Raw genomic sequence first — 25,981 nt, forward strand, 5'->3', positions numbered from 1 at the left:
TTAACTATTAATTGTAAATTATACTGAAAATGAGAGTTGAATCAAAATGATTGCCATAATTGAGAAAAACAAAAAACAAACAACCACTATTTTTAACCAAATCCTTTCTCCAAAGCTTCCACTGATAGTTTTAAATCCATTATTTGAGTGATTATCTGGGACTGTTCCTTAGGTTACAGGTACATAATGAGGCTGGAAACTATTCTAGTGTTGTAAAGGTGTAAATGCGTTGAATGCATGATGCCAAATTAATTTGTTTCCAAATTTTGGTACTTCTGAATTTCAAAATTTCTCTTGAAACAGTGACAGCAATCAGCGTGGCAAACAACCTAAGCAGAACAAAATATACATCATGTCAGAAACTAAAAGTAGCGGCCAATGCAAAAAAAAACGGATCTCTTTAGTAACTCCTTAGAGCAAAAGGCTTTGTGAAACTCACTACACAATAGACAGCTGCAATTAAAATATAGAGCTGCCAAATTTCTCATAAAATCATAAAATTACTCAATCTGTAAAGTAATGGGTAACATTAAAATCAATCAACGCGTAAATAAGGATAATGTAGAACATAGAAACACAATTTATAACAGCAATTTCTCTTCAATTAGGTAACTTTAAAAACAAATTCTGTTAATATACAGCATATTTGTTATGGATTCTTTGTCTGAATTCTTACACAAGAGGAGGTTTGGATTTTTTTTTTTTTTTTACATTGAGAATATGCTCTAATCTATCTTGCTTCATTAAAATTTAAGTTCACTATTCTGTCAGGCACTCTCATGGTTGTGTTCCATCAATACTACATTTGAAGTATGAGACAGAATAAGGAATTAATATATGCCCAAATACACAATTCTTCCTGCAGCCTGTTATCAAAGTTGACTTTTTTCAGTCTTCTTCATTGTTATGAAAAAGAGAGGTCATCGTGACCTCTTCATTATTAATGAAAGAGAAGGCTGATACTCTTGCCGTTCGCTTAAATGCTGAGTAGATGTCTGGAGATACTGGATACGCAGTAATGGTACGGTTCTTTTTTCTTTTTTTCAAGGATGTTTTAACCATGTAAATGTCAAAACCAATGCATCACGTTTGGAGTGCCATCTGTGAGCAAGATGATTCGGGACTTTGTCTTCCTCTTACAAAACTGAGTATGTTCCACGCAAAAAGGAGAAGTCATACTACCAGAAAAATAGACTGTTTAAAAAATGGAAACTTGAAATCGGCAGCGCAAAGACATGCACTCACAGATGCATCAATTTGTTGTCGAATATTAAAGGGGAAGCCAAGTGGAACTACAATGCATTCACTCTTGTTAGCACAGGATCCACTTAAAGAGCAATATATAATGAGTCAGGAGCCTCCCACCTTTAAAAATAGCAAGCGGTGTGTGCAGTGGCCTCATTTAGCTGCCTTTGTGCCCTATATCACTCTAGGTAGCAACACAGGCCCTGGTGGCAAGGAAGTAATTCATTAATTATCCACAGTATTTGCTGCAAAGCAGAGCACTAAGCAACACAGAGATAAAGTGTGACTGCAGTTCTTTTGGGTCTCTGTTTGCAGAGTATGGCAGAGGCAAGCAATGCCTACGCTGTTACTAATTATTCCAATTATCATGGCACACTATGAAAACTTGATTAATAACAGTGAAGATATTGTTGTGGCAATTAGCCATATGGTTATGGGACTTTATTCTGTCACGATTTAGCCATTAGCATCTACTTATGTTTGTCAGAACCGTGCATCCATGACAAGTTGAAGTTCTGCTCACCTTGTTGAGTCCCCTGTGAGCTGCACTAGAGAAATGTTTATTCCTTGGAGCTCCTTGCCTGAGTAAATTTTTCATGTGGCATCCGGTCTGACTAGGGACAAATGTCAAATAACGTATGAGACGACCCATCAAACCTGATGCTCTCTGCAAAGGTACTTAGTAAATTACCTGTCACAGTGCACTACTTTCACAAAACATTTGACCAGTGAAATTAGTGTCACTGACTTACATTTACTTAACATTAAATGGTTTTTACACTGCTCCTCCTTGTTAGGACTTGTTGGAATCCTCCAGATGGAAATAAAAATGCATGAGATCTTCTGAACCCGGGAAAAGACAAAGCACTTTGAGCAAAAAACAAAACATTGAAAAACAAAAACAAAAAATGTGCATCTGCAGTTCCAAAATGCAGACACCAAGGACACTCTAAAAGTGTTGTGAAGCAGAATGAACAATGAACAACAGAATAATCTTAGGGTTATGATTATAGAGCGAACTACAGATTCAAATATTTTCAAATATCATAATTTCTAACAGAGAGGGTATTAAACAGATTTGAAGAAGTGTGTGTGGAGATTACACAGTAATAAACTTTAAAAAAATACTTTACAAATATTAAACCACTTGATCATATTTGAAATACAATATATTTCTAAGAAATTAAAATGTACAAATGACAGGGTTTGTAAGCCAGTGAGAGTCAAGGCCTCCATCTCAAATAGGTGTAGATATTTAACCTTGCAAACACTGTACTACATTCTCTCATAGAAAATGCATGTTTTCAGTGCAAGTATAATAAGAAAGGCAGCTGTCTTTTTTAATAAAAAATAATAATTTGCGTACATTAAAGCCAGTAGTAAGTGTACAATACAGTGGTTGAAGAGCTGACACAGAAAGGCAAGGAAAAACCCTGCAGAGCCAGAACTGTTTCAAGAGAGCCTTGCCTATCTGACATGGCCATTTGCAGAAGGCAGATTACAGAGCCAGATTCCAAAACTGTAAACCTCAAATGGCAAGGAAAAAGCCAAAGGTGTCTGCCAAAGCAACATGTGGAGCATGCAACCGTTTAATACATTCCAAAGAAGGGAATGCTGTGAACCAAAACCTGCTGGCAGCTGCAATGTTTGGAAACCCATCTAGTTTTGTCTGGTGTTATGGGGTCATGTTGTCATGGATTGGATAGTCAATTGTGGTATTTGTTTTGGAGGAATCCTTTTCCAAGATTACAGAATTATTTCTATGAAAGTCACACACCTGTCATGTTGGAACTACTGAGAAACATGGATCTTTATCCAGTATGGGCTATGTGCTATTTTATTTTTTTATTTTTTTGGGTTGCCCTCTAGTGGAATTGTTATGGAAAATGTCTCTACCTACAACTCTTTGCTTTGAAATGCACTACCCAGCAGAGGGAACCTATAGGTACTGCTGCATTTATCCTGAAATCATGAGAATCATTACAATTTAACACAGGTGGAGGCCACTTAATTTGGTGAGTGAATTTGAAGGCAATTGCAACATGATCAGTCTATATCAATCCACTGCTGGATGAAGGCCTCCCCAAGATCTTTCCACTTGCTTTGATCTATAGCTTGCCTTTTCCATGTCACACCTGCAAAAGTTTATTATCTATCTATAGCTACAGATCTATATAGATTGATAGATAATGCATCTTATAGTTACTGACAATGCAATGAAGCTCTGATTATTGCAAAAGAACAGACCAGCTTTAGAACTGGACTTCAATCAATATCTGGAAACAAACGGGACTATTAAATGAGCCAGACTGACTGAGCCGTCTGAAACTCTTTCCATTTAGTGCAACGGTTTAATTAAGTTTAGGAAGGTTCATATAGTAAAAGCAAACCTGAAATGCATAAGGACAATGGATATATGCATTTTATTCCAAAAATATATGTTCAAGCCACAGAAAGCATCTTTACACGAGACTATGATCAGGTGTATTAATCTTATTATTTTTTTATTTTTTTAGAAATACAATCCTATAAAATACTGCCTGGCAGAAAAAAAAAAAACAATCCAGTGCATTTAGTTTGAAATATATTGTTCCTAAATATGACAGAGTTTAAATCAGAGGCAATCTACACTTGATTTTAACAACACGTGCAGCTTAACTATTTTATTTCCTTTGCAGTAATCTGTGAGAAAAAATACAGTGCCTCTTTAGCGTGGGCTGCCAAGGCACCCCGTGATAAGATTATTTAATTAAAGCTCTGCTGATTTATGACCCAACACTTCAACACTCCTGCACATATGGAGATTCATAGCAGAGAAGGAGCAATGTGAAGAGCTAATATGGGTAAATGATATGTTATTAAAAGGCTCAACAGAAGCTCAGAAGGAACACATTTGGTGTCACTATAGGTTTATGACAGAAGAGTTAGTCTATCGGTAGACAAAGATCTGTGCAACATTGCTGATGCTAGTTTACATGTAACCTCCATACTGTTAAAGAAAATTATTGCAGGAACTGGTCAATAGAAATCTCAGTTTTCTGTCACAGTTCTGACATAATTATATTATATATATCTTATACTTGCAGATTGCATCTTAATACAACAGGATCTCAAAGAAAAGTGCATCCGAAAGCATTCCTTCGTAAACTATTGAGTAATTAATAGCCAGGTGATTTTTTTTTTTTTTTTTTAAGCTTTTGGAAGTAATTGTGGCTACTTGGAATTACAGTGTATTACTGCATAATGGGAGCACAGGCACTTAAAGAAAAAGAAGCAGAAAGCATTAATTTATGGGTGTTTTGAGCTCCTTAAATCAGGCATGGATTGACATATAGGTGAGGTCATATGTGGGCCACATTTGGTGGTCTCTGTTTAGGCCCGAGTGCACATTACTCCATACAAAAGAAAAAAGAAAAAAGAAACGGAACACAATTCAGAACAATTAAGTAGAATTCGTTACCCGCACTTCAGGGAGGCAAAAGACTGAATGACAGGACATAACTAAAGTGTGCTTGCACTGTGGCTGACAACAACCAATTATGCCTAACCTTTCACAAGGGATACATTCAGAAATTGAATTAACTGAGAATAGCATCCATTCAGATGAATCAGTTCTTACTAAGGCCTTAACAAATAAATACAGTATTGGAATCGCTACTCCTAGACTTCAGGATGTCATTTATTTTTTTTACTCAGTAATCGTGATCTTGTGTCTTATCTAGGTACACAGCAAAACTATGATTTCCATGGTTAGATTCCAATAACACAGGTTTTCTGGGGATCCTGTAAGTGTTGCCAGAGATTTTCATTGTGGCACATTTCAAAGTTTTCCATTTTCTTATGCTGTTGAAAAGTACAAAGACAGCACAATATAACATTAAGGAATTATTAAGAACAGTTTGCCATTGATAGTTCAGCACCCTTTAGAAGAGCAATAGTCATCAGTGATAAGATACAGTCTTGAGCACATGCTTTGGATAAGAAATCTACACCTCTTCAGTTAGTCTGTTAATTTTCAGCCTTATTAGTTTTTAATAAAAGCAACATTTGCCAGTTTAGAGTTTGGCGATTTTCTCTTAAAGCTGATGGTACTAAAACAATTCCACAACCTGAGACCAGTAATCCACATGCATAATAATGATGATGATGATAATAATGATGATGAAGTACAGTAGTTTAAACTATTTCCTTCAACTGCCAATTACAGCACACAACCAAAATCTGCTGTAAAACACTATGCAGTGCCACCTCAGCTAAAGATACTGATATTTGAGTTATTTTGCCACAGAGATGTGGTGGCTTGTAATTGCTGTTGTTTCCCGTTTCTCAAAGTGCCTGTGTGTCACATAAATGGAGACGTTGCTTTGTGACACACCTATCCTGTGTTTATATAGTCTGCTATTACATCACAGTTAGCTGGCCTCTAAACTGGCCGTGAGTTTGCCTTCATGCTGGCTGAATTCTAAAACACTTCAAAAAGTTAGCGTGGTGTGTTCACAACTGCTGACGAAATACCTTATGCCGGTTTAGAAGCCTCTTAAAACACAACTTGTGTTAATGGGGTACGAAAGTATCTAAAACAAGAACACAATGAACAGACATGACAAGATGGCAGACATGCTATATAAGAAGTGCACCACCAGTCTCTGCAATCAGCTAAAACAAGTTGTTAAAGCAGGGGAAAGAGGGGATTGTTATGAGCTATTGAAATTAGACAAAAGAACAGAAATGGGCATTTTCCAAAAGAATATATATTTTTGAATGCTACTGTTTTTGTTTGTTTGAAGATGGGTTGATTTGCTTGGATTGTTTTATTTAAAATAGTTAAACAAAAAAAAACAAAAAAACAGCTTCAGTGGGAGTGTGAAAAGAAAAACCCAGTGAGTAAAATGAAATGATCTCATTTTCAAACAACAAAATATACTGACAAAATTCTACATGTACTTCAAATGGGTTTATCATGATATTTACAAGAGGGATATTTAAGCATATTGAAAGAATAAATATAATAAACACGTTGTCCAAATATACGGGCTTGACTATATATTCTCAAACATTACAAATAACTGTGATTAGTAAATCAGCAGGAAGCTTGGATGAGGGAAGGATTAAATTGTAAAGATTGTAGCTCGCACATGACGTACTTGAAGCATCTCATTACCTTAACTCAACTTCTTAAGGGATAATATGTCTCCAGTGCAGGATTTATATCTATCAATTAGGCACAGAACATTTTCTACTACTTTAAGAACTTATTGACTCAAAAACAACACACACACACACACACACACACACACACCTAACAAACAAAAAATAATTAATCAACAGTAGCGGGAAATTATCTAAAGTTCTTTCAGGTAAAAGACCCTTCAGAAGCAAGACACAGCAATCCCCATCAGAGGATAAAGCCCACATATTTCTTGTGCTAACTCTGAGCACTAATTATAGATCTTGCCAGTTGACTCCTGTTTCCCAGGATTATAAGTTGAACATAAAACATGCCTTTTCATCAAAACAATTACCATTAATCAAAACACTAGGAGCTACTACCAGTCAAGTCTAACCTACCACTGTGCCCAGCAATATATCATACTGTCTGTTGTCAAACATGCTAACCAGATCTAAATACACCGTTTTTGCTACAAACCACTGAAATTTTGCTTGGTAAGTGGAATTTTATATTCAAATTGCATTCTAAGTAATCTGTTCCATCACTGTATTCTAATTTCTGGTACTCAATCTTCATCCAGTAGACATGTCTTTCTTTGATACTACTACTGATAGTTTATATCAGTGTAAAAACCTGACTAATGAACTATCAAAACAAACAACCAAAAAAAAATTAAACATAAAAAACATTCAACTTTCACTGGCATTTTCACTTTCACATTTTCATTTTCAGGCAATTTCTCAGTAAATCCATCATATCAAAATATTTCTCATTAACAAAAAAAGGATATATCTTATGATCTGTTTGTCAGTGCTGCCAGTTATAACTCTATGAAGTAGTACTTTTTGCTTATATTATTTATAGTTTGTAAGGAAAAAGAAAAGGATTTGAAAAAGACTACATTACTTGAAATGTATATCCAGTACTGTTCAAGGTTTACCTTTACCTCACATTGCATTATTAACCAAATTATATATACTACATGCTAAATGTAGTCAGATCCACCCATTTTACTCATGTGACCATATTATATAAGAGTCACATGAGAAACACCCATGTTATTACTTTGAAACATAATGCTGAGAATGTCTTTTTGCAAAACCATAATAGTTGTGGATATCATTATCGCTTCTTCCTTCACTTTAGTAACTTCTGATGATTAGATTAACAGAGTGAAAAGAGGTCCTGATTAGGAAGGGGGAACTTGCACTCTATTCATTGCTGATATTTACATTTACATTTTTATGATTTTATGAATAAAAAACCTTTATTAGGTTATATAATGTTAAACTTTTAGGTGTAAAATGACTTGACCTAAATAACACATGTACACATTCCTAATCATTTCAGCTGTGCCTAAACTATGGAACTAAGTTTGTAGGGTATTGTAAAAAGAATAGTTTCAACGTTTGCTTCTTAGACGTTTGCTCATTGTCTTGCAAAAATATGGGAACAAATTCCCTGGCTATATTTTTCATACAGTTTATTAAAGTAACATTAGTTTAAGCATGTATTAAGAGGAAGCATATATTGAAAATTAAAAGTACACTGACGAACATAATTTGAAGGACAAAAACACTATCTGTGTAGAGAAACCAACATTTGATTGAACAGTACACCAAGTGCATGACAGACCCTCTCCAGCTGCTGTTGAAAACAGAGGACATGTTAGGCTGCTGTTTTACATGTGAAATGGCGTCCTCATTAATATCCAAAGCATTGGTGAAGCGAGATTTTATGCTCAGGGAAAACAATATTTTTTTTAAGCCAGAAATCTGACTAGAGAGAAAACGTGTAATACAATTCCCACTGTCAGTCCTTCTGTGAAACAATTTTGTTGATCTGTAATGTACTACCATATATATATATATATATATATATATATATATATATATAAACATTTTATTATTATTATTATTATTATAAATATTAATATATTTTTAATATCAGGGTTTGAAGTTATTGTTTTGTAAATCAAAAAATACATCCAAGGATATAAGAACTGCTCAAATCAATTAAAATGATTGCTCAGTTTCAACTACTTTAATATTAAATAATATGGCATGCAGCAATTTTTCCTCAAAGATATTTCTCAAAAGTGAATTATATATTTTGATTTACTTATAAGTTCATTAAAAATAATCATATCCGATAGACATCAATAGATTTTAATCATGGTAATCCTTTGAATGAAACGCCCCGCATACATTAATGGACAAACACATTTGAATATCATTTTATCAACATCTTTAAATGATATACGTCACATATTTAGCTATGAAATATCTACACACACATATTGTTTTTTGTTTTGTTACACCACTGTAAGGGGAAAAAAATCTATGTTTGTCTGGTATTTGGTATATATGTGGCGTCTCCAACATCTGCTGGTAAATAGCAGCTGGTGGAGCTGATTAAAATTACCTCCAAGTTGTTATTATAAAGATGCCTGGGCAGAGCCGCAGTATTAATGGGTTATTGAATGAGTGATGAAAACCTTGGCCAGCTGATGCATTTTTATTACAGATAAACCTTACGATGGGTAATCACTATAATTTTAACAACTGGAAGAAGCACAAGGAGACAGGAAAAAACACACACACAAAAAAGCACGGAAGCCTGTAAGCTAGGATAACTGCCACTGGGTTGCATTGAAGGCTGGGGATGAAACAGACACTAGGAGTTATTAACATAATGGTTGGCGTTACACGTTGTTTTCACCCCCCCCCCTGGTTCTACTCATGACCTTGCACCTATTGAGCTGCTGCATTGTCACAGCCGTCAGATGGGCAATGTTCACAGCACAGGCTACAGTGCACCATTTAACCTTGGCTGCAGAGGACGACAATGGTGATCTTGGTTCTTGCACAGTTCACAATTTGTACAGCGATTCTCTCCTTACTGCGGGCGTGAGAAACATTTGATTTTACAATCGGAGTTGCCAGATGCACGATGGAAATAATGCATGTCTCTCCTTCTGGTGGAAGGTGTTGTGGAAACTTTAACTGTACAGCTTATTTGGTGCAATTGGAATTATTTTCATGATAAGAGATATGACACAAACACTGCTGTTGTGTTATGGTCACATAATGTAGCGGTGGTATTACACGTGGAATGGATTGTGAGCTGGGTATCAGTGTGACATCATCTTAAACAACAAGAAATGTATTAATACCATAAAGGATAGCATTTTGTCTTCCTGCAGTGTTCTCCTTGACCCGTTTCGTCTAACTTTATAATCAGACTGATGACGAGGACTGTCCCTGCTCGTCAGTATTGCTACATGTGTGCATGCAAGTATTTGGGTGACCCATTTTGAATCGGACAGGTTCTCCCGTCCCCTCCGCCCAGTGCCCAGCTGACAGACATGAGCGTCACAGCCAGGGCATGCTCCCTTTGTACTGTACTGAAACTCAGCCGCTCAGTCAATTGTGGAAACGTAGTAACTGAGGTTTTCCTGTGTAAAAGGTGTGTGGTTACCAGCTCAATTGAAAGACAGAAAATAAAAGTTCAAGTGCCTTTAAATGAAAGGTTATGTAACATTTCACTGTATGTACAAGAGCAGACAAATGGCACCGATACAGAGCAGGCTGCTTACAAAACTAGTGACCTTTCCCTTCAAGGTATCTTTACTCGGAAACTAAATTGAGCCGTTTGGAAAGCTTTCATGTCACCAAATATTCCATAGCTCCGACAATGCAAAGTCAATCACGTGCCAGAAATACAGACAAGAAAGCAGCCGTGGTTGATTTTGCTGGGTGCCTTGTCTGCCACACTAACAAAATGGTTTATTTGTCACAGAGTACATTTTCAGAATGTGGAAAAGCATTTATTTACTAGCCATTTTATAATAACGACTCCTAATATGATCTTGTGCTACAAAGGCATACTCACATCCCATATATCTGTGGAGCTATTTCAAGTCGGGTGAGGTGCATGTAGAGTTCATTGTCATGCTTCTTCAGCAGCTGATCCTGAATGCGATTAACTTTCGCCACAATGGCAACAGAGGGTCCAGAGTCTTGTGGTCGGGCAAAAGGTATGCTCGTAATCATTTCTTCTTTTCCCTTAAATAAACAAACACAATTTCATGTAGATATGCATGTATGGTGTTACAGGGTCAATAATCTGAAGACTTGAAGCAGGTAAAAAAAAAAAAAAAGACTAAAGGACAAGATCCTGAAAATGCTCAGTGACTGCATGGCTACAATACTGCTACAAAATATTGCAAAAACACTGTTATATCAGAACAATGATCCTACAGACATGGAATCAATAGTATTGCTTCTAAGCAACCAGTGAGTAACCAGATAAAAAAAAAAAACTAAAACATTTTAATTAAAAAAAGAATTGCAGCTAACCACTGATTATCCTTAATATATGTTTACTTTTCTTAAGCTGTTGCCTTTCTACAAGGATTATCATTAATTTTAGGTGACTCCACTCTCCAGACAGAGTACAGGGATTTCATTTAAAAATTAAAATCATTTAAGGAAAATTACTCTGATTACAAAGGAACCCACCCAGTGATTATATTTTAAAATATCTTCAATGAAACTTGCTGGATTTTTTGTGAGTGCAAAAAAAAAAAAAAGAAGCTTTCTTTCTTTTTAAACAAATTAAATGAAAAAATAAAATATATCACACAAACAGTAATTATTCCTCCCTTACATTTGCAAGATCTTTGAAAACCTTAAACATCCTCAGATCTCTCGCAGAGGGCCGACCTCGCAAATGGTCCCATCCCATTAGTTTAATAATGCTGGATAAACAATGATCATTAACCCCACCAGTGAAGTAGATCAGAACAATTCAGTCTCAACTCTCAAGTTGAGTTTTGAGGTTGTTGCTATAGAGGATCACCAAACCAGAAAAGGATGAAAGCATACCAATACACCATGAGAAAATCACTTCACGGGAGAGTGCTTAACACAGTCTCTGTGGATTATTGTTTAGGTAGAACACGATGTCAGATGTTGAGGGTCTTTCTATGATTTGGGCCATTGTGTCTAGCCTGTTGTTTGTCTGTAGGCCTAATCCATAATGACTTGCTTGCAGCCACAGTAATACTTTCTCAAGTAGGCTTTCTGCACGTCTGCATTCATGGGACATCTGGTGCCAGGTAGACTGGTGCACCAACAACTTTGATGGACCAGTGAGTGGCAGGTAAAGTCCTCAATATACCAACTGTCAATTCAGAAGGTCTCTTCTGACTGTTGCTGGATAACTGAATGCAACACTAAAGCTTATGGTAGATCATGTCAATCACATGTCACATCACATGATCATTTCACACACATTGGAGACTATTGTAAATTGTAATATTAATGAAAAAAAAAAAGATGTATCTTTAATTTTTGAATACAGGTTTAAGTGTCTTAAATTTGAGTGCCTCCTGCTTTCCACTTCCACCATCTATTATCTCTTTATGTAGTTAACACTAGTGATGACGGGCTAATGCAAATAACAACAAAAAGAGTAATAATCAACCAGATCACCTGTTTTAACAGACAAAAGCATAACAGCACTTAAGAGAAAAACAAAAAGATGACCATCTCCTCACCAAGCAAAGGAAGCTCGCAGGTTTGACTATTATCTCTTTTAGTTTGCTGGTACAATAAACATCAAAGAAAATATATTTTCCAGTTGACCGTTAGCACTTACCTTTCGAACTTCACGTTCAAAACTTGAGAACCACGGTTCAGCAGTTTCCATAAGCTGCGAGAACATAGCACTAAAAGGTAAAAATAAACATATTGTTACAACACAGTATAAAAGGCATTTAGTGTAACAGCTATGATCTTTTTAACCTTTCATGACATCTTAGTCTACCACACTTAAAAGCCTGTGATGTACAGTGTCAAAGTACAGCTTAAATTGGCTACTAGTGGGGTTTACAAAAATAAAAAAAATGAAGACTCAATGTTAGTAGGTAAACGTACGATAATATATTTCAGTTGTCAAGCTACAGTGACCGAACCTATTTTCTCCAGTGAATTAAGTGTTATGCTTCATCTAAATAAATAAATAAATAAATAAAATGAAATTCCTAGAGTAATAAAATCAAATAACTGCTTTCTGATTAGATCTGGGTTCTGAAAGGGCTTACAATACACAATGCTATGATGAGACAAGTGACAAAAAAAACTACAAGCATCATATATTGGTCAGTGCAATTCAGGAGGGTATGCTGAACTATGCTTCAAAGGTGTTGATATGATCAGTTTTGATTCACACTATGATAGCCTATGGACATGCACTGCTGTCATGGAAAAAAAAACTGAGGCTACTCTGTAGTGGTTCTTGTTTATGACTTTTCATTTAGTAACTGTTGGAGTTTTTTTTTCCAAAATTATGCTGAATCTGTAGACTTTCTGAACAACAGGTGCAACAGTTTTAGGAGTGTATTTTTCACATTGAAATGCAATAATTTATAATATCTCAAAGTACAATCATTCTCATTATTTTAAATTATTGGACCACAAATTGCTAAACAGAATTTATCAATTTGGAATCATTCCTTTATTTTTTATTTTTTAGTTAATAAATACATAGAATGATTGACATGTCATTCAAGTTTGAAATGATCTGAAACCCATTTTTCAGATCAGCACCACAAACAGGATTCGAGTTGCTGAATACTAATCACTGTTGCTTCTGCCATCAATGATAAATTGGACAATTACTTAGCAAGGGGGGAAAACTGAACACAGCTTTATGGTAAATTTCAACTACTGGAATGACGTGCTGTGGCACAACATCAAACTGCATATTTTAAGGTTTTGGTTTGAAATTGATTGAATATGTTTGCCCACAACAGTAGGCGAGGTTTAGCAAAACTAACAGTTGAAAAGCATGCTCCATTATGGCAATGAGAAGAACATCACTTAGATTTTAGGATATGTTTAATGGATAAATATGATGAATGATATATCTTTAAATTAAAATCGTAGGCAGTTCACAATTCAGAAACATAGTTCACTTTCCAAGCTGCAAACACATGAATCACATCCTTCAGAAATTAATTTACTACAAATGATGATTCTTCTCATTTTAAGCAACAGTTTACAAATACTTAAGTAGACGTTTCTATTTTTTTTTTACACACAAAACGAATAACAATTTCGTGGCTAGTGTGATGTGTGTTATGAAGCAAAATAGAATGCATGTTCTGACCCTTTGTTACATTTCAATTTGACTAATTAGTAGAGAAAACATGATCTATGTTAGCAAGACTCTTCTCACACTATCTTAACCTTCAGTGTTTGCTGCTTAGTGCCTGCTGTCGTTTTACTTACTAAGCATCATGTTCATGAAATTCAGGGTTTAGCAGCGATTTCATATCCTCACTGAAAAGTAAAAACAATAAGACATGATGGGTTTCCTCAACATTTGTGTCGGTGAGATAAAGCAGAGTTTTGACCACATCTTATAATCAAATCTGATTTAAATTATAATAATTAGTCAAATTCAAATAATAGGCATTCGTTAAAAACAATAAAGGATGTCTAATTGTAGCACAGAGTAGCATAAAGCCAGACATGAAATCTAGAGAGCTAAAAACTATTTTTTTTAGTATGCAGAAATAAAGAATTAATAGAAATTTGAATTCTTATCTATTCTGTCTTTCGCCAGATCAAACCACAATAATGCACGGCATGATATTTACACAATAGAAAGCGAATTTCAGTCAAAGGAACTTGCCTTGGATATGCTGTTTCACTGGCATGCTGAAAGGCTTGGTGGTCACAATGTAGGATGAAGACAATGGGGGCTAGCAGCTCATGCATGCCCTAGCAAGGATTTAGATAAGACTAATTAAATACAACAATGAGAGCCTGTGTCACATACACTAGAAAACTGCACTTTCCTTCTTAAAACAAAGCCAATTATCCTACATTAATGCAAAAGACCTCTGTTAAATGACAAACCGAAAGCTAACCCTAAATGAAGGAGACAAGTCTCTGGGGAGGATAGGTTTTAATGCCCTTGAGCTTGTGCTATAATTGTTCTAGAGACCATCATAAACAACTTCAAATGGATTAGGCAGTGCTTAACGTGGAAGGCCATGTTAGAGCATTGAACTAGCTGCCTATGTCAGAAACTACAGAACAGCACTATGAACTGACATGCAGAATTTACACACACTGTTTAGTAACAAAAAAAGTGGAGTTAAAGTTTATTCTAATAACTTTCTTATACTACCTCATTTGGAACTGAAATTTAGGCCACAGAAATAGATGAAAGTGTAATTTAAGTGCAACTAAGATCCCAAATTGCATCTGATAGTAAACAGAGAATGCTGCCCTTCTATGTACTCTACTGTAAAATCAAAAGCAATAGTAATGAAATACTTAAGGTAAAAAGACAGATTTGGTTTTGCAAATATGTATGCCCTTCAAAGTAACCTTGGTACAGAAGTATATGCACTATTCTGTTGTTTATTTTGTATTTGGTTAATAATGCTTTCAAATTAATGTTTCCCCTTTTCTACCTCAGTTAATTTTCTATAATAATACAACAGTACCGATGCGAAAAACAAGGAAAAGGTCAATAGCATATACATATGTTGAAGATACAAAATACTTTTTCCGTTAACCTACTAAACATTTGTGTTCCACTTTACATCATGTATGATAACCAGGGACATTATGTTCTTTCATGCTTCTCATTAGTAGCATTGAAGTAATATTTCAATACCTGCTTATATAATAATTGTTCGTTCTCACGAGCGTAACAGAACAAAATGTCCGTCAGCATGTTTCTCACGTCATCTTGTTGGAAGTACTGCATTTCGGGAAACCTGAGGCAAAGAAACCCAAAGAAAATCAGAAAGACAAATAGCTAAAAACAGATCTGAATGGGGAACACCAGAAAGTGAAGCAAAGATTAGAGAATGAACCATGGACAACAGGTAAGATTCATAGCTTATCTGTTGAGCAGAATCAAACAGATCATGTTTTTTTCTCCCTGTTTTTAGTGATATATCACAGGAAGCAGAGTACAGAGAAAAAAAACAATGATTGTGTTAACTGTATTTCCTTGCAGCTATATTTGTAACTTTTTCTGTAAAACATTAATTTCAACCTGGGAAAAACAGCTTCAGATAGGATTACCAAAGAGCAGATTGGCAGGAAGTATACAGGGGAAGATAATTACTGATGCACCAGCCACTTTACTCTGGTGGTTCGGAGGTCCTGTCAGCAGATATTTAATTTTCATGTTATATATGTACTTCACTGGCATTGCAGATACACTTCGTAGAAACAGCAACAGAAAATTACACCATTTGAATATAACAGGATGTAAGATTAAATAGCTATATGAAAATAAAGATAATGGTTACAGGTTATTGCTTTAATGTGTAACAGTGATCAGATATGTATTTCATGAAACTAAAACTAAGGTATATAAGGAGAAAGCATGCTTTTATTGTGGAACAAATCAAACAAAATAAAATACCCTTCAGAATAAATTTGAATCAGCATTTGGATTCTGAGACTATAATGTATTATATATGATTTTAAATGTTACATTTCTATTTTTGGTTGAGCTTAAAATACAAGACTAATATTTGTTTTTTAGTGTAGGCGTAAATCAATACCATGGGAACAATTTATACAAAAAGGGAAATGGATGATCTGAATAATTGAATTAACTTAATTACATGTTTTAATCCTCTGACAGATACATAATTTTTTTATTTACCGTTTGTATTTAACGTGGTCACCACTTCAATAAAAATATATATAATTTGCAGCTTTCATCTACAAACATAATTTAAATCAAGATACCCATATTAAACAGATGTGAACATTAGTTATTTTAGATACTGCATATCTCAGTGTTTGATCTTAATCAACAGGAAACCAAATAACATAGCAACAGCGCAGTAAGATTAGTTTTGTTTCCACGAAAGTAAAAGAAATAATAACAATGAAGGAATTCATAAAAGATTTTTAAAAATGTGATGTATGTACAATTATGTGTGTCTTGTATACAAAGGGATCGGATATCTTGATTGAACCCAGGCTGGCAGAGATCATCATTTGAAGGATGCATATTTTTAAAAGTAGAAGACAATGAAAGATGACATCTGGCCCTTAGAGAAACATTTATGTACAAGCTTCCCCCTCACAAAGTTGAAAACATATTTCACTTTGGTCTACTGAACAAGAGTGGAAACATTTAGGACACATGCTTTTCAACCAAAACAGTACATATTTACATGCATTTCTGCACATTTTTCAGATATCTGAAAAAGCTGGGCTAACTTCTTTTAAGGACTAATTGTTTACTTCAGTAAATCTATCGGCCCTTTACAAAACAATGGTGATTAAAACAAGATAACAAAAATCCATACACCACAAATATGTATCAGTAATTTCACAGGATATAATAAATCTTAAATATCACTCATACAGTAATTATGGATTATTTAATAACCTTAAACCTCACAGAAGAAAAGTGTCTTTGCCCATTTAATGTTATTGTGGTATTATATTCAGAAATCAAGAAAAGAATGCTACATAAAATGTATATCTTAATATTCCAAAACTATTTATCTTCGGTTAGGACAGATTCAGAGATTTTACACTTACGTTCTCATGACATCTTGCTGAATCATCCCTCGGAGTTCTTTATCTTGGAAAAATTTGTTCCAAAGGCTCTGAAATTTGTATGTGAAAATAATAGAATATAATTAACATAATATATCAATACATGGGGCGTTTTAACTATGATATTGAAATCTAAACCTAACAATTTTGTGGCTTGTAAATTGTGTTTTTAGTAAATACACAAACATGTACACTCTTACATAATGTGTCCAGTTAATATTTGTACACTTAATAAAGTAAATAATTAAAAATTACAATATGCATGTACACATTTCCTATGTTAAATGATTTTCTCACTTTCCTCTGTATTATATCAATGTTGCTACAGTTTGCTTGGTCAGTTTTAATTCTTTACAGTGAGTGAACTGCTGTGAATGAAGGTGTCAGCCAAATAAATAAGTAAACAAACAAACAAACACATGCATACAAACATAATAAATTGAAGCTGCACAGGATTTGTAAAAATCACACTTACCCCCTCATCCTGAGACAGCGGATTGTTTACAACCAAGTCTTGCTGTCCGGCAGCTTTTCGGGGGTTGGTAATATGCTGTTAAAAATTACGGGAAACCATTGGTTATTCTGTATGCACCCTGGTACCCTAAAATACAACTTTTCTAGCATTTCTATAAATACCTCTTTCAACACTTACTGTCTCTTTAATTTTTTCATACTGTGTTCTCAGCTCCATTGTCTTGTTAATCCATTGGCTTTTGTCTTCAGGAAGGACATCGAGATATAGCTGTCAACAATGAAATGTGCATAAAAAAGGGAAAAAAACTCAGTTTGTACACAAAGAAGAAACCCAGAAAGCCAGGTCTCGAAGCTCCTTATTGATTATCCATGCCTGTAACTGAAAGCTTCTATAAACTAAAACAGCTAATTTTCTTATGACGAATTCCAGTTCACAAGTTAACGGAGACAAACTTCACTTTGTCCACATTTGGGAAAATAAAGAAATGGTCAGTTTTTCCAGTACTTTTGCTTTATATAATGAAATGCAGTATTTCCTGAATTACACACAATGTCTTATGTGTGTGTCTAGTGATTAAGACATTCTGTTGATTTGTTGTGTATTCATTCTGCAGAACAGTGGACTATCTTGTGTTTCAGAAGGGCAGGGGGTAGTGCCTGCCTAATTAGCTGGCGGGGACTGTCAAGTTGTTGTGCCGAGGGTGGGGTGCGGTCAAAGAGGGAGATGTCGGGGGTGTAGGGGGTATAGACTCATACACCTCAAAAGTAATGTCTATGAATTATGTACGTCTAAGAAAGTGGGGGCGCGTCTACGATTGAGGGGAACAAATTGACAAGCACCCCCTGCTAACCTATGCCTCTGGAGCAGAAAGAAAGCTGTGTGAAATCCCACAAAGCCTTTCATCACTACAGAAAAAAGCCTGGGTCCATCTCAGCATTCACGTTTATTATTTGAGAAACACAAAACAAAAAAACAACATATTTAAGATTGTCCAAACATATGTGCTTTGATTTTCTTCTTTCCCTTTGTGCTTTGTCAAGCTATTGATTTCCTGCCAAGAAAATACTGATGTTCCTAAATGTTACACTTTCACAATGTTTTAAATAATCCTTTTGATTCTATTAGTTGACAGTATGCTGGAAAATAAGAAAACTTTCAAGTAGGGGGAACCCTCCATATGCACAGAAAGGAGATAAAATACAGAGGTTTAATGCTTTAGTACGCTGCAGAAAAAAGAAAACATTTAATTTCATACGTGCAAGTAACCTGAGCAAATGTGACAATTTAACATGCTGTCAATATCAATCAATGTAGCAATATAACATAATTCTTTAAAGCTATGTAGCTCTGAGCTTTCCATATAGAAAGAAACACAGTTTATCTTCATCTGACTGGGGTTACGACCACTGTAATGGTAGTTAAAGTGTTACATAAATAACTAAATCTCACTGGAAATGACAGCTCTGTAGGGCAGCGTTTCCCAACAATTGCTGTGCCAAATGGAGACTTGACACAGTAAATAATTGTATAACATCAGTAGATTGACCACACCAGTATAGGCGACATTTTAACTCAAATTCTTAAATTTGAGGTGTGCCACACAATTTTGAAAAAGAAACACGAGGAAAGAAAATGCATAAATAAATTATAATACCTACCAGAATTACACAACTCTGTACACAAGGATAATCTCAGTTTTCTCAGTTAAAATATGTTTTGTTTTACACTTTGTAATGGGGTGGGGGGGTGGGCGTACAGTAGGGGTTGGTTGGCTGCACAAACTGTAATGTTATGTATGTAACACTGCTGGGTCAATGACATGACGTCAATTTTTTGTGTCGGAAGCCATTATTTTCCTAAACATTTTTTAAATTAATACATGTGATATATAAAATTATTGTATGATATCTACTTTATATGGAACAAATTTTATTTTATTTAAATATAATACATTTTTTGAGTTTTGGTGTTCCAAAGCCCCAAAATGACAGGTGGTGGAACTGTCTGAACATATATGCAAAGAACAAATTTGTAGTAAAAAGGTTAATTTACTCAATAAAATTCGTAATCAAATAGTTTGGAATAATTGTACGTTAAATTGCTTATAAATTATTAAATGTAAAAAAAAAAAAACTTGTCAGAAAAATGCATTTCTCCAAATGTCAAATGGCGCAACCCATAACAAAAAGCATTTTTATGTAATATCTATGAACAGAATATGGCATCACAAAAGAAGACCCCAAATGACCCCTATGCTGCAGTAACAAGATTAGCAATTCTCTCACAAATATTTGATAATTTAACATTTTTGAGCCATATTGAGGTTGGGTCAAGGTACCATGTCAGGTGGTATGACCCCTGGAAAACTACAAAACAAAACTGGTTTTGTAGTAAATGTATGTTTTATTTTAAAAATGTATGTATATATTTTACTTCAAGGCCAAAAGTTAATATAGGTGTGCAAGTTAATGCTTGTTAGATTTGAATTGAGTTTGAAAAGTCAGGTGGTGCAAACAATAAGTCAATTGGTACAATCAGAATTATTCACACCAATGGAAAAAAGTAATGTTAATTCATGTTTTTTAATATATTAAATACATTTGAATGATCATAATAATCTTTATGTATGATATTAAGTTACTTAAGTGCATCTATTTTAATTCATTTTTGTTTCAAAAGAAACACCTGAACTAAATAAATTAACCAAGCATCTCATTGTGAGCCTCCAGTCCACAGTGACAGTCATTCATGAAACAATGTTTGATAATTAATGTATGTAATACACTGAATTTAATGTCAGGCTTATACATTCATACATTCCATATAGAAAATATAGTTTTAAAATATTTTCAAAGATGTTTTCACTATTTTATGTGTTCAGAAAATAATGCCTTTTGTATGTCATGAAAACAGTGATTTTGATGTATATTTTTGCATTTTGTGGTACACATATTCTGTAAACTGTTCCGCATAGGTTAGGTTATTTCAACTGCACATTATTCCTTCAGTTCGTATGCTATTTTCACCCAACAACATCTACAAATTACAGTTTGAGTGGTATTTCAACAAACAATTTTCATCTCAAAATAGTCCTTACACTGTAATGGAGGAAAAGGTCAAAAATTTCAATTTCGAAAAACACATTTCTGTTTTTGTGAAAACAACTTGGTAGTAGTGTAATACAGTTTGTCTGATCATAATCAACTATTCAGAAAATTATAGTACAGTTTGTCTATTTTTATTTGATAGGCGTCACATACCTGTATTACTTATAAATCTCAATATTAAAAATGTAATGCATAAAAACTTAGTCTAAGAAGTTTAGAACAAGCGAAAATGGGGTTGAGTTAAAAGCCAAAAGAAACCAGAATAAAATGCATGAACTTCTTTCTTGTTATTTTGTGATAATCAATTGTTACTGAGCATATCAGGTGGCACAACCAGTCATGGTCAGGTGGTGCAACCAGCAATTTTAAAACATCAATTTTTATTGCAACTGCAAAGTTAAGTCATAAATATAGCTTTAACACTTTATATAATGTATACAAATATTTTTACAGTTTTTTTTTCTTTCTCCCTATGGGAAACTGGATGTTTAAAAACACAAATAAGTATCCGTTTCTAAGAAATTTAATAAAAGTCACATAAATAAAGAATTTAAAGTGACATTTAGTATGTCTTTTAGACAGTACACTGATTCATATATACTTGTATCAAGTTAAAATACAAGTGAAATACATTAAAAGTATATATATATTTTAAATTAATACACTGTTGCAGCACCTGACATTTCTTGGGTGGTAAAATCTGAAATTTTAAAATTATAAATGCCATCTTAAAAGCTATAAAACAAACAAGAATACACAAAATACATTCTTGTGAACATAAAATGTATTTTACATCCATTTTGCTGTGCATTTTGTCATTGACCCTGCTGCAGTGGAGAGAGGCAAACACTGTTAGTATTATTTATTTGTACAAATGTTGTGACTTTATTGCACAAGTGGCTTAAGTGGAAACATATTGACATAGCTAAAAAAATAATAAAAAAAAATGGGTTTGTTGCATGAGAAGATGTCGATTGTGAGGAGGCAAAGATTCTCAATCTCAGCAACAAGATGGACAGCAGAGGAATATGGCCGAGAAGAAAAGATAATGCATGATGCGACAGGAGACCCCCATGTAATGTAATGAAAAGAACTTCACTCCCCTGCGTCCTGGTCGCCCTATTGAATTCGAAATTTCTGAAAGATCATTTTAATTAATGGATGATCTATAAACAATATTTTAGGAAGTCTTTTTTTCTTTCCTCATTTTGGAATACCCATTTTAAATTAGTCGTTTCCAAGTTAAAAAAGAACCCAAACAAATATGTTGCAGCTTCTGTGCTTCTAAACAAATATACCTAACTGTTTTGTTTTGTTTTAAGTTTTGGTTAGTGTTGTAAGGTACATCCTTGCGGCCATACTAACACATACCAAATCACTTTAACAACTTTAATCACCTCTCTCTCTCTCCTCCCTTTCCTCTGTAAAACCCTTGAGTGAGTAGTTCATCAACGGCTTTGAGCGTTGCTCACTGAGCACGCTCTTCTCGGCCCAATTCAGTCTAGTGTCTGTCCTCCACACTCGATGGAAAGCGCTTTGCTACCGACTCTCCACTCTCTGGACAAGCAACCCATTCTCCTCCTAAGGCTTGTTGACCGCGAAGGTGCTTTTGACAATGTGACACAGCGGACCGCTCTCACTCCTACATCTTTGCGATCTTTAGCACTGTTCTTGCCTGGTTAACTTCTTGCATCTTTGACCGAAACTAATTGTATTGGTGTGGCTAACTCTCCCCATTGTGCTCTCTCTTGACTTGACTCTGAAGGAGCAGTGATGTAAAGCTCCCTTTTCTCTGTCAGCTGTTCCATAGATTCTCTCTTCTCCTCCACACACGTTTATGATAATAATGCACCGGTGTTTCGTTATTATGCCTTCTTTGATTCCCTTTCAACTTGTGAAATGGCATGATCAGCCATCTCCTTCTGAATGCACTTGCCTGATCTCAGTGTCCTTGTTTTTACAGATATCCTCTGACAAGGTGTTGGGTGGGAGTTTCTTTATCACCACTGTAAAACTATTATATTTGTATAACAAATATAACCCGTTTAAAATACAGGTAAATATGAATGTTTTAAATTATTTAAAAAAAACAGAGGAACTGCAATACAGCCATTTTACCTTTAAGAGATACCAACATATGTTGTGGGAACGTACCAAAAATGTAAATTTCAGGGAACATATAGCCTAACTCATTAATTCCACTGATTTTACAGGAAGAGGATGGCATCCTCAACTTTCATGAAAGAGGAGACAGTTTCCTACTTAGTGGTATTTAGCATGAGATGGGCTTGAGTGAAGCAAAGTCTATGAATGCATATCACACCCCCATTCCTTCTGTATGTAGTTTTCTGCTGCTAACGTTTTGATCTGCACTGTGTGTTTATGTATATATACTGTATATTACAGACAGAGTGATTTGCATCGTAAATGTAAAAGGTACAGCACTACAGGTTTTCAACAATATGGCTTCATTATAATAATCCTGCTCAAACTTCACCTAAAATATTCATAATTCTCTTGCTCATTTACAAAACACTAGCAAATGCATTTAATTAAGGATGCTGTCCTATATACATCAAAAATTGCACACAGTTCCTAACCTATAATATTAGTACACTATTGTGGTAACCAGAGCAAGGAGCTGCTGGAAAGGGGTGGAGCTGCAGAAAAACACCTCTCCATAATCTCCAATTAGCTGGGATGGACATTTTATTTTAATTTGTGTAACAATACAGCAACTAAAAATTAGAAGTTCACAGCTGAACAGTATTTGAAAAGCAAACCTCTAGATTTACTTTTAAATTATCTTATCTGGGCGGAGCTGTGGTATGGGGCGCTCACAGGTATGGTTCGAACCCCGAGCGGGTGCCCCATCCTGCACACGCTACACTTATACAACAAAAGTGTCACAAGCTTTGTGAATAAAGATTTGATTCCTGAATCACAGGCTGTTCTCTTAACAAACCTTAATTTGGATATTAATCAGCACAAAAAACACAGTTTCACATGTCATTTTTCTGTGCACCTTTTTGTAATATTCCTCAAAACAATACTCTGAAAACAAATTAACTGTAACTGTTAGGACATTCCTACCTTTATCCGTATCACTAATTAAAACGAAGCCTGGGCCAATTCTCTAGATTAGGACTTTCCTTTCTGTATTTTATCAATTTGTTTTACGCTAAGAGGAGTCTGCTCTTCAGAGGGCCTAATTTCCCCAGGTCTTTTCTGCTACAAAAGTGTTCCTTGGACAGTGAGACAATGACAGATCCCAGGATTCAGGTAAGCATCCTGTGCTGTACAAACCAGCGTGAGTGCAAGACCAATGCTCCAGAACAAGCACTCGCACTGGACACTGACCACGGGATGAAAGACAGCCATAAGAACATAAGAAGAACATAAAGTCTGCAATCGAGAGGAGGCCATTCGACCCATTGTGCTCGTTTGGTGTCCATTAATAGCTAAGTGATCCAAGGATCCTATCCAGTCTATGACCAGAGCAGCTGGCAAGATTTGGGCCACCCACCCTTTAACGTCCAGGTGGTCCTCCAGCTGAGGATCTGGTGCACTGACATCCTCTCCCAAATGGGGGAGGAGTTGCTCAATGTGTCCTTCCAGCCAAGGACAGTGGAACCCTGTATTGCAGCACCACCACAGTTCTGCCTCGTATCCAACTCATTTTTACTTTGTGCAGAAGTATAAAAGCTTCACATCAGCCTTACATATTTTTCTGTATGTTTGATAGCCTTTAGGTTTGTTACTTTTAGGAGACTATGCCCTTTTAAAATGTGTTTTCATCGACAACTTCTTCAATCTTTTCACCCCCCGCTCTCCCCCGCCAACACACACAATTTATGCTACAATCATTTCACTGTGTAAAACTCATCTACATGTTCAGTGATACAATAAATACTATATAATAAACAAATAAATAAGTAAATACATTTAGAATAGGCAGGGAAAAGACAGGGAAAAAAAACCTAAAACATCAAAATAGCTTGAAAATAAATCTGTCCTGCGCCTTTGTGGGTTATTTGGCTGGGCTGACAACTCGTACCAAAAGAGCTACATCTGAAATCTGTTGTTTCAATAAATTCAGATTCTCAACACAGTAAAGCATTTTTCTATGAATATGTTTCCCTTCTTACCTTCCAGCAAACACTGCGGAACCTGCTGCTCCTGAGCTGCCCATTAATCCCCTTCTGTCGGATTCTAGCCAGGTAATTACAGTTTAAAAATAATTCATCCCATTCTTTTCTGGGGGAAAAAAGGAGAACAAAGACAACACAGTTACAAATAATGACAAAGGCTGCTTTAAATTCTTTATTTTCCAGAATTGGTGGCTTTGTCTGTGTACAAGGTGGCTGTAACAAAATCTTACCCATTTCACAGTCAAATTCTACATTCACGCTCCAGTTCCCTCAGAATCACGCTTGTTCTGTTCCTGTGCAAAAATACTTACTTTTATCTTTCAAGCTCCAAATGTACCACAAGCTTCCAAATTATTCTTTCTATCAGACCATATGTAGCTGCCAGTGAGTATATTTTAGTGTTTTGTTTATTTGCTGGTCTTCAATTGAGAGTAAAAAAGGTTTAAAAAAGAGCACATTATTTTCTAAAAGAGCACTGGTTTTGCCCGAGAAACAACTGGACATACAGTGAGGGGAAAAAAGTATTTGATCCCCTGCTGATTTTGTTGTTTGCCCACTGACAAAGAAATGATCAGTCTATAATTTTAATGGTAGGTGTATTTTAACAGTGAGAGACAGAATAACAACAAAAAAATCCAGAGAAACGCATTTCAAAAAAGTTATAAATTGATTTGCATGTTAATTAGGGAAATAAGTATTTGACCCCTTCGACTTAGTACTTGGTGGCAAAACCCTTGTTGGCAACCACATAGGTCAGACGTTTCTTGTAGTTGGCCACCAGGTTTGCACACATCTCAGGAGGGATTTTGTCCCACTCCTCTTTGCAGATCCTCTCCAAGTCATTAAGGTTTCGAGGCTGACGTTTGGCAACTCGAACCTTCAGCTCCCTCCACAGATTTTCTGTGGGATTAAGGTCTGGAGACTGGCTAGGCCACTCCAGGACCTTAATGTGCTTCTTCTTGAGCCACTCCTTTGTTGCCTTGGCTGTGTGTTTTGGGTCATTGTCATGCTGGAATACCCATCCACAACCCATTTTCAATGCCCTGGCTGAGGGAAGGAGGTTCTCACCCAAGATTTGAAGGTACATGGCCCCGTCCATCGTCCCTTTGATGCGGTGCAGTTGTCCTCTCCCCTTAGCAGAAAAACACACCCAAAGCATAATGTTTCCACCTCCATGATTGACGGTGGGGATGGTGTTCTTGGGGTCATTCCTC

General features: G+C 35.4%; 1 protein-coding gene across 3 annotated transcripts in view; it reads right to left on the reverse strand.

Annotated features, from left to right (window-relative positions):
• The window catches only part of tbc1d5 (TBC1 domain family, member 5), a 138,807-nt gene that overhangs the window by 34,272 nt on the left and 78,554 nt on the right, over nucleotides 1-25,981 (reverse strand). For all 3 annotated transcript variants that reach the window (XM_066715693.1, XM_066715691.1, XM_066715692.1), the window contains 9 exons: nucleotides 24,765-24,873; nucleotides 17,687-17,776; nucleotides 17,510-17,584; nucleotides 17,017-17,084; nucleotides 15,116-15,218; nucleotides 14,120-14,208; nucleotides 13,714-13,764; nucleotides 12,080-12,149; nucleotides 10,310-10,482 (listed from right to left, as the gene is read on the reverse strand). In XM_066715693.1, coding sequence (XP_066571790.1) covers nucleotides 10,310-10,482; nucleotides 12,080-12,149; nucleotides 13,714-13,764; nucleotides 14,120-14,208; nucleotides 15,116-15,218; nucleotides 17,017-17,084; nucleotides 17,510-17,584; nucleotides 17,687-17,776; nucleotides 24,765-24,873 — 828 coding nt within the window. The remainder of the gene's footprint in view (nucleotides 1-10,309; nucleotides 10,483-12,079; nucleotides 12,150-13,713; nucleotides 13,765-14,119; nucleotides 14,209-15,115; nucleotides 15,219-17,016; nucleotides 17,085-17,509; nucleotides 17,585-17,686; nucleotides 17,777-24,764; nucleotides 24,874-25,981) is intronic.

The sequence above is a fragment of the Amia ocellicauda genome, chromosome 10 (assembly GCF_036373705.1).
Source record: "Amia ocellicauda isolate fAmiCal2 chromosome 10, fAmiCal2.hap1, whole genome shotgun sequence".
In the NCBI taxonomy this organism is placed as follows: domain Eukaryota; kingdom Metazoa; phylum Chordata; class Actinopteri; order Amiiformes; family Amiidae; genus Amia; species Amia ocellicauda.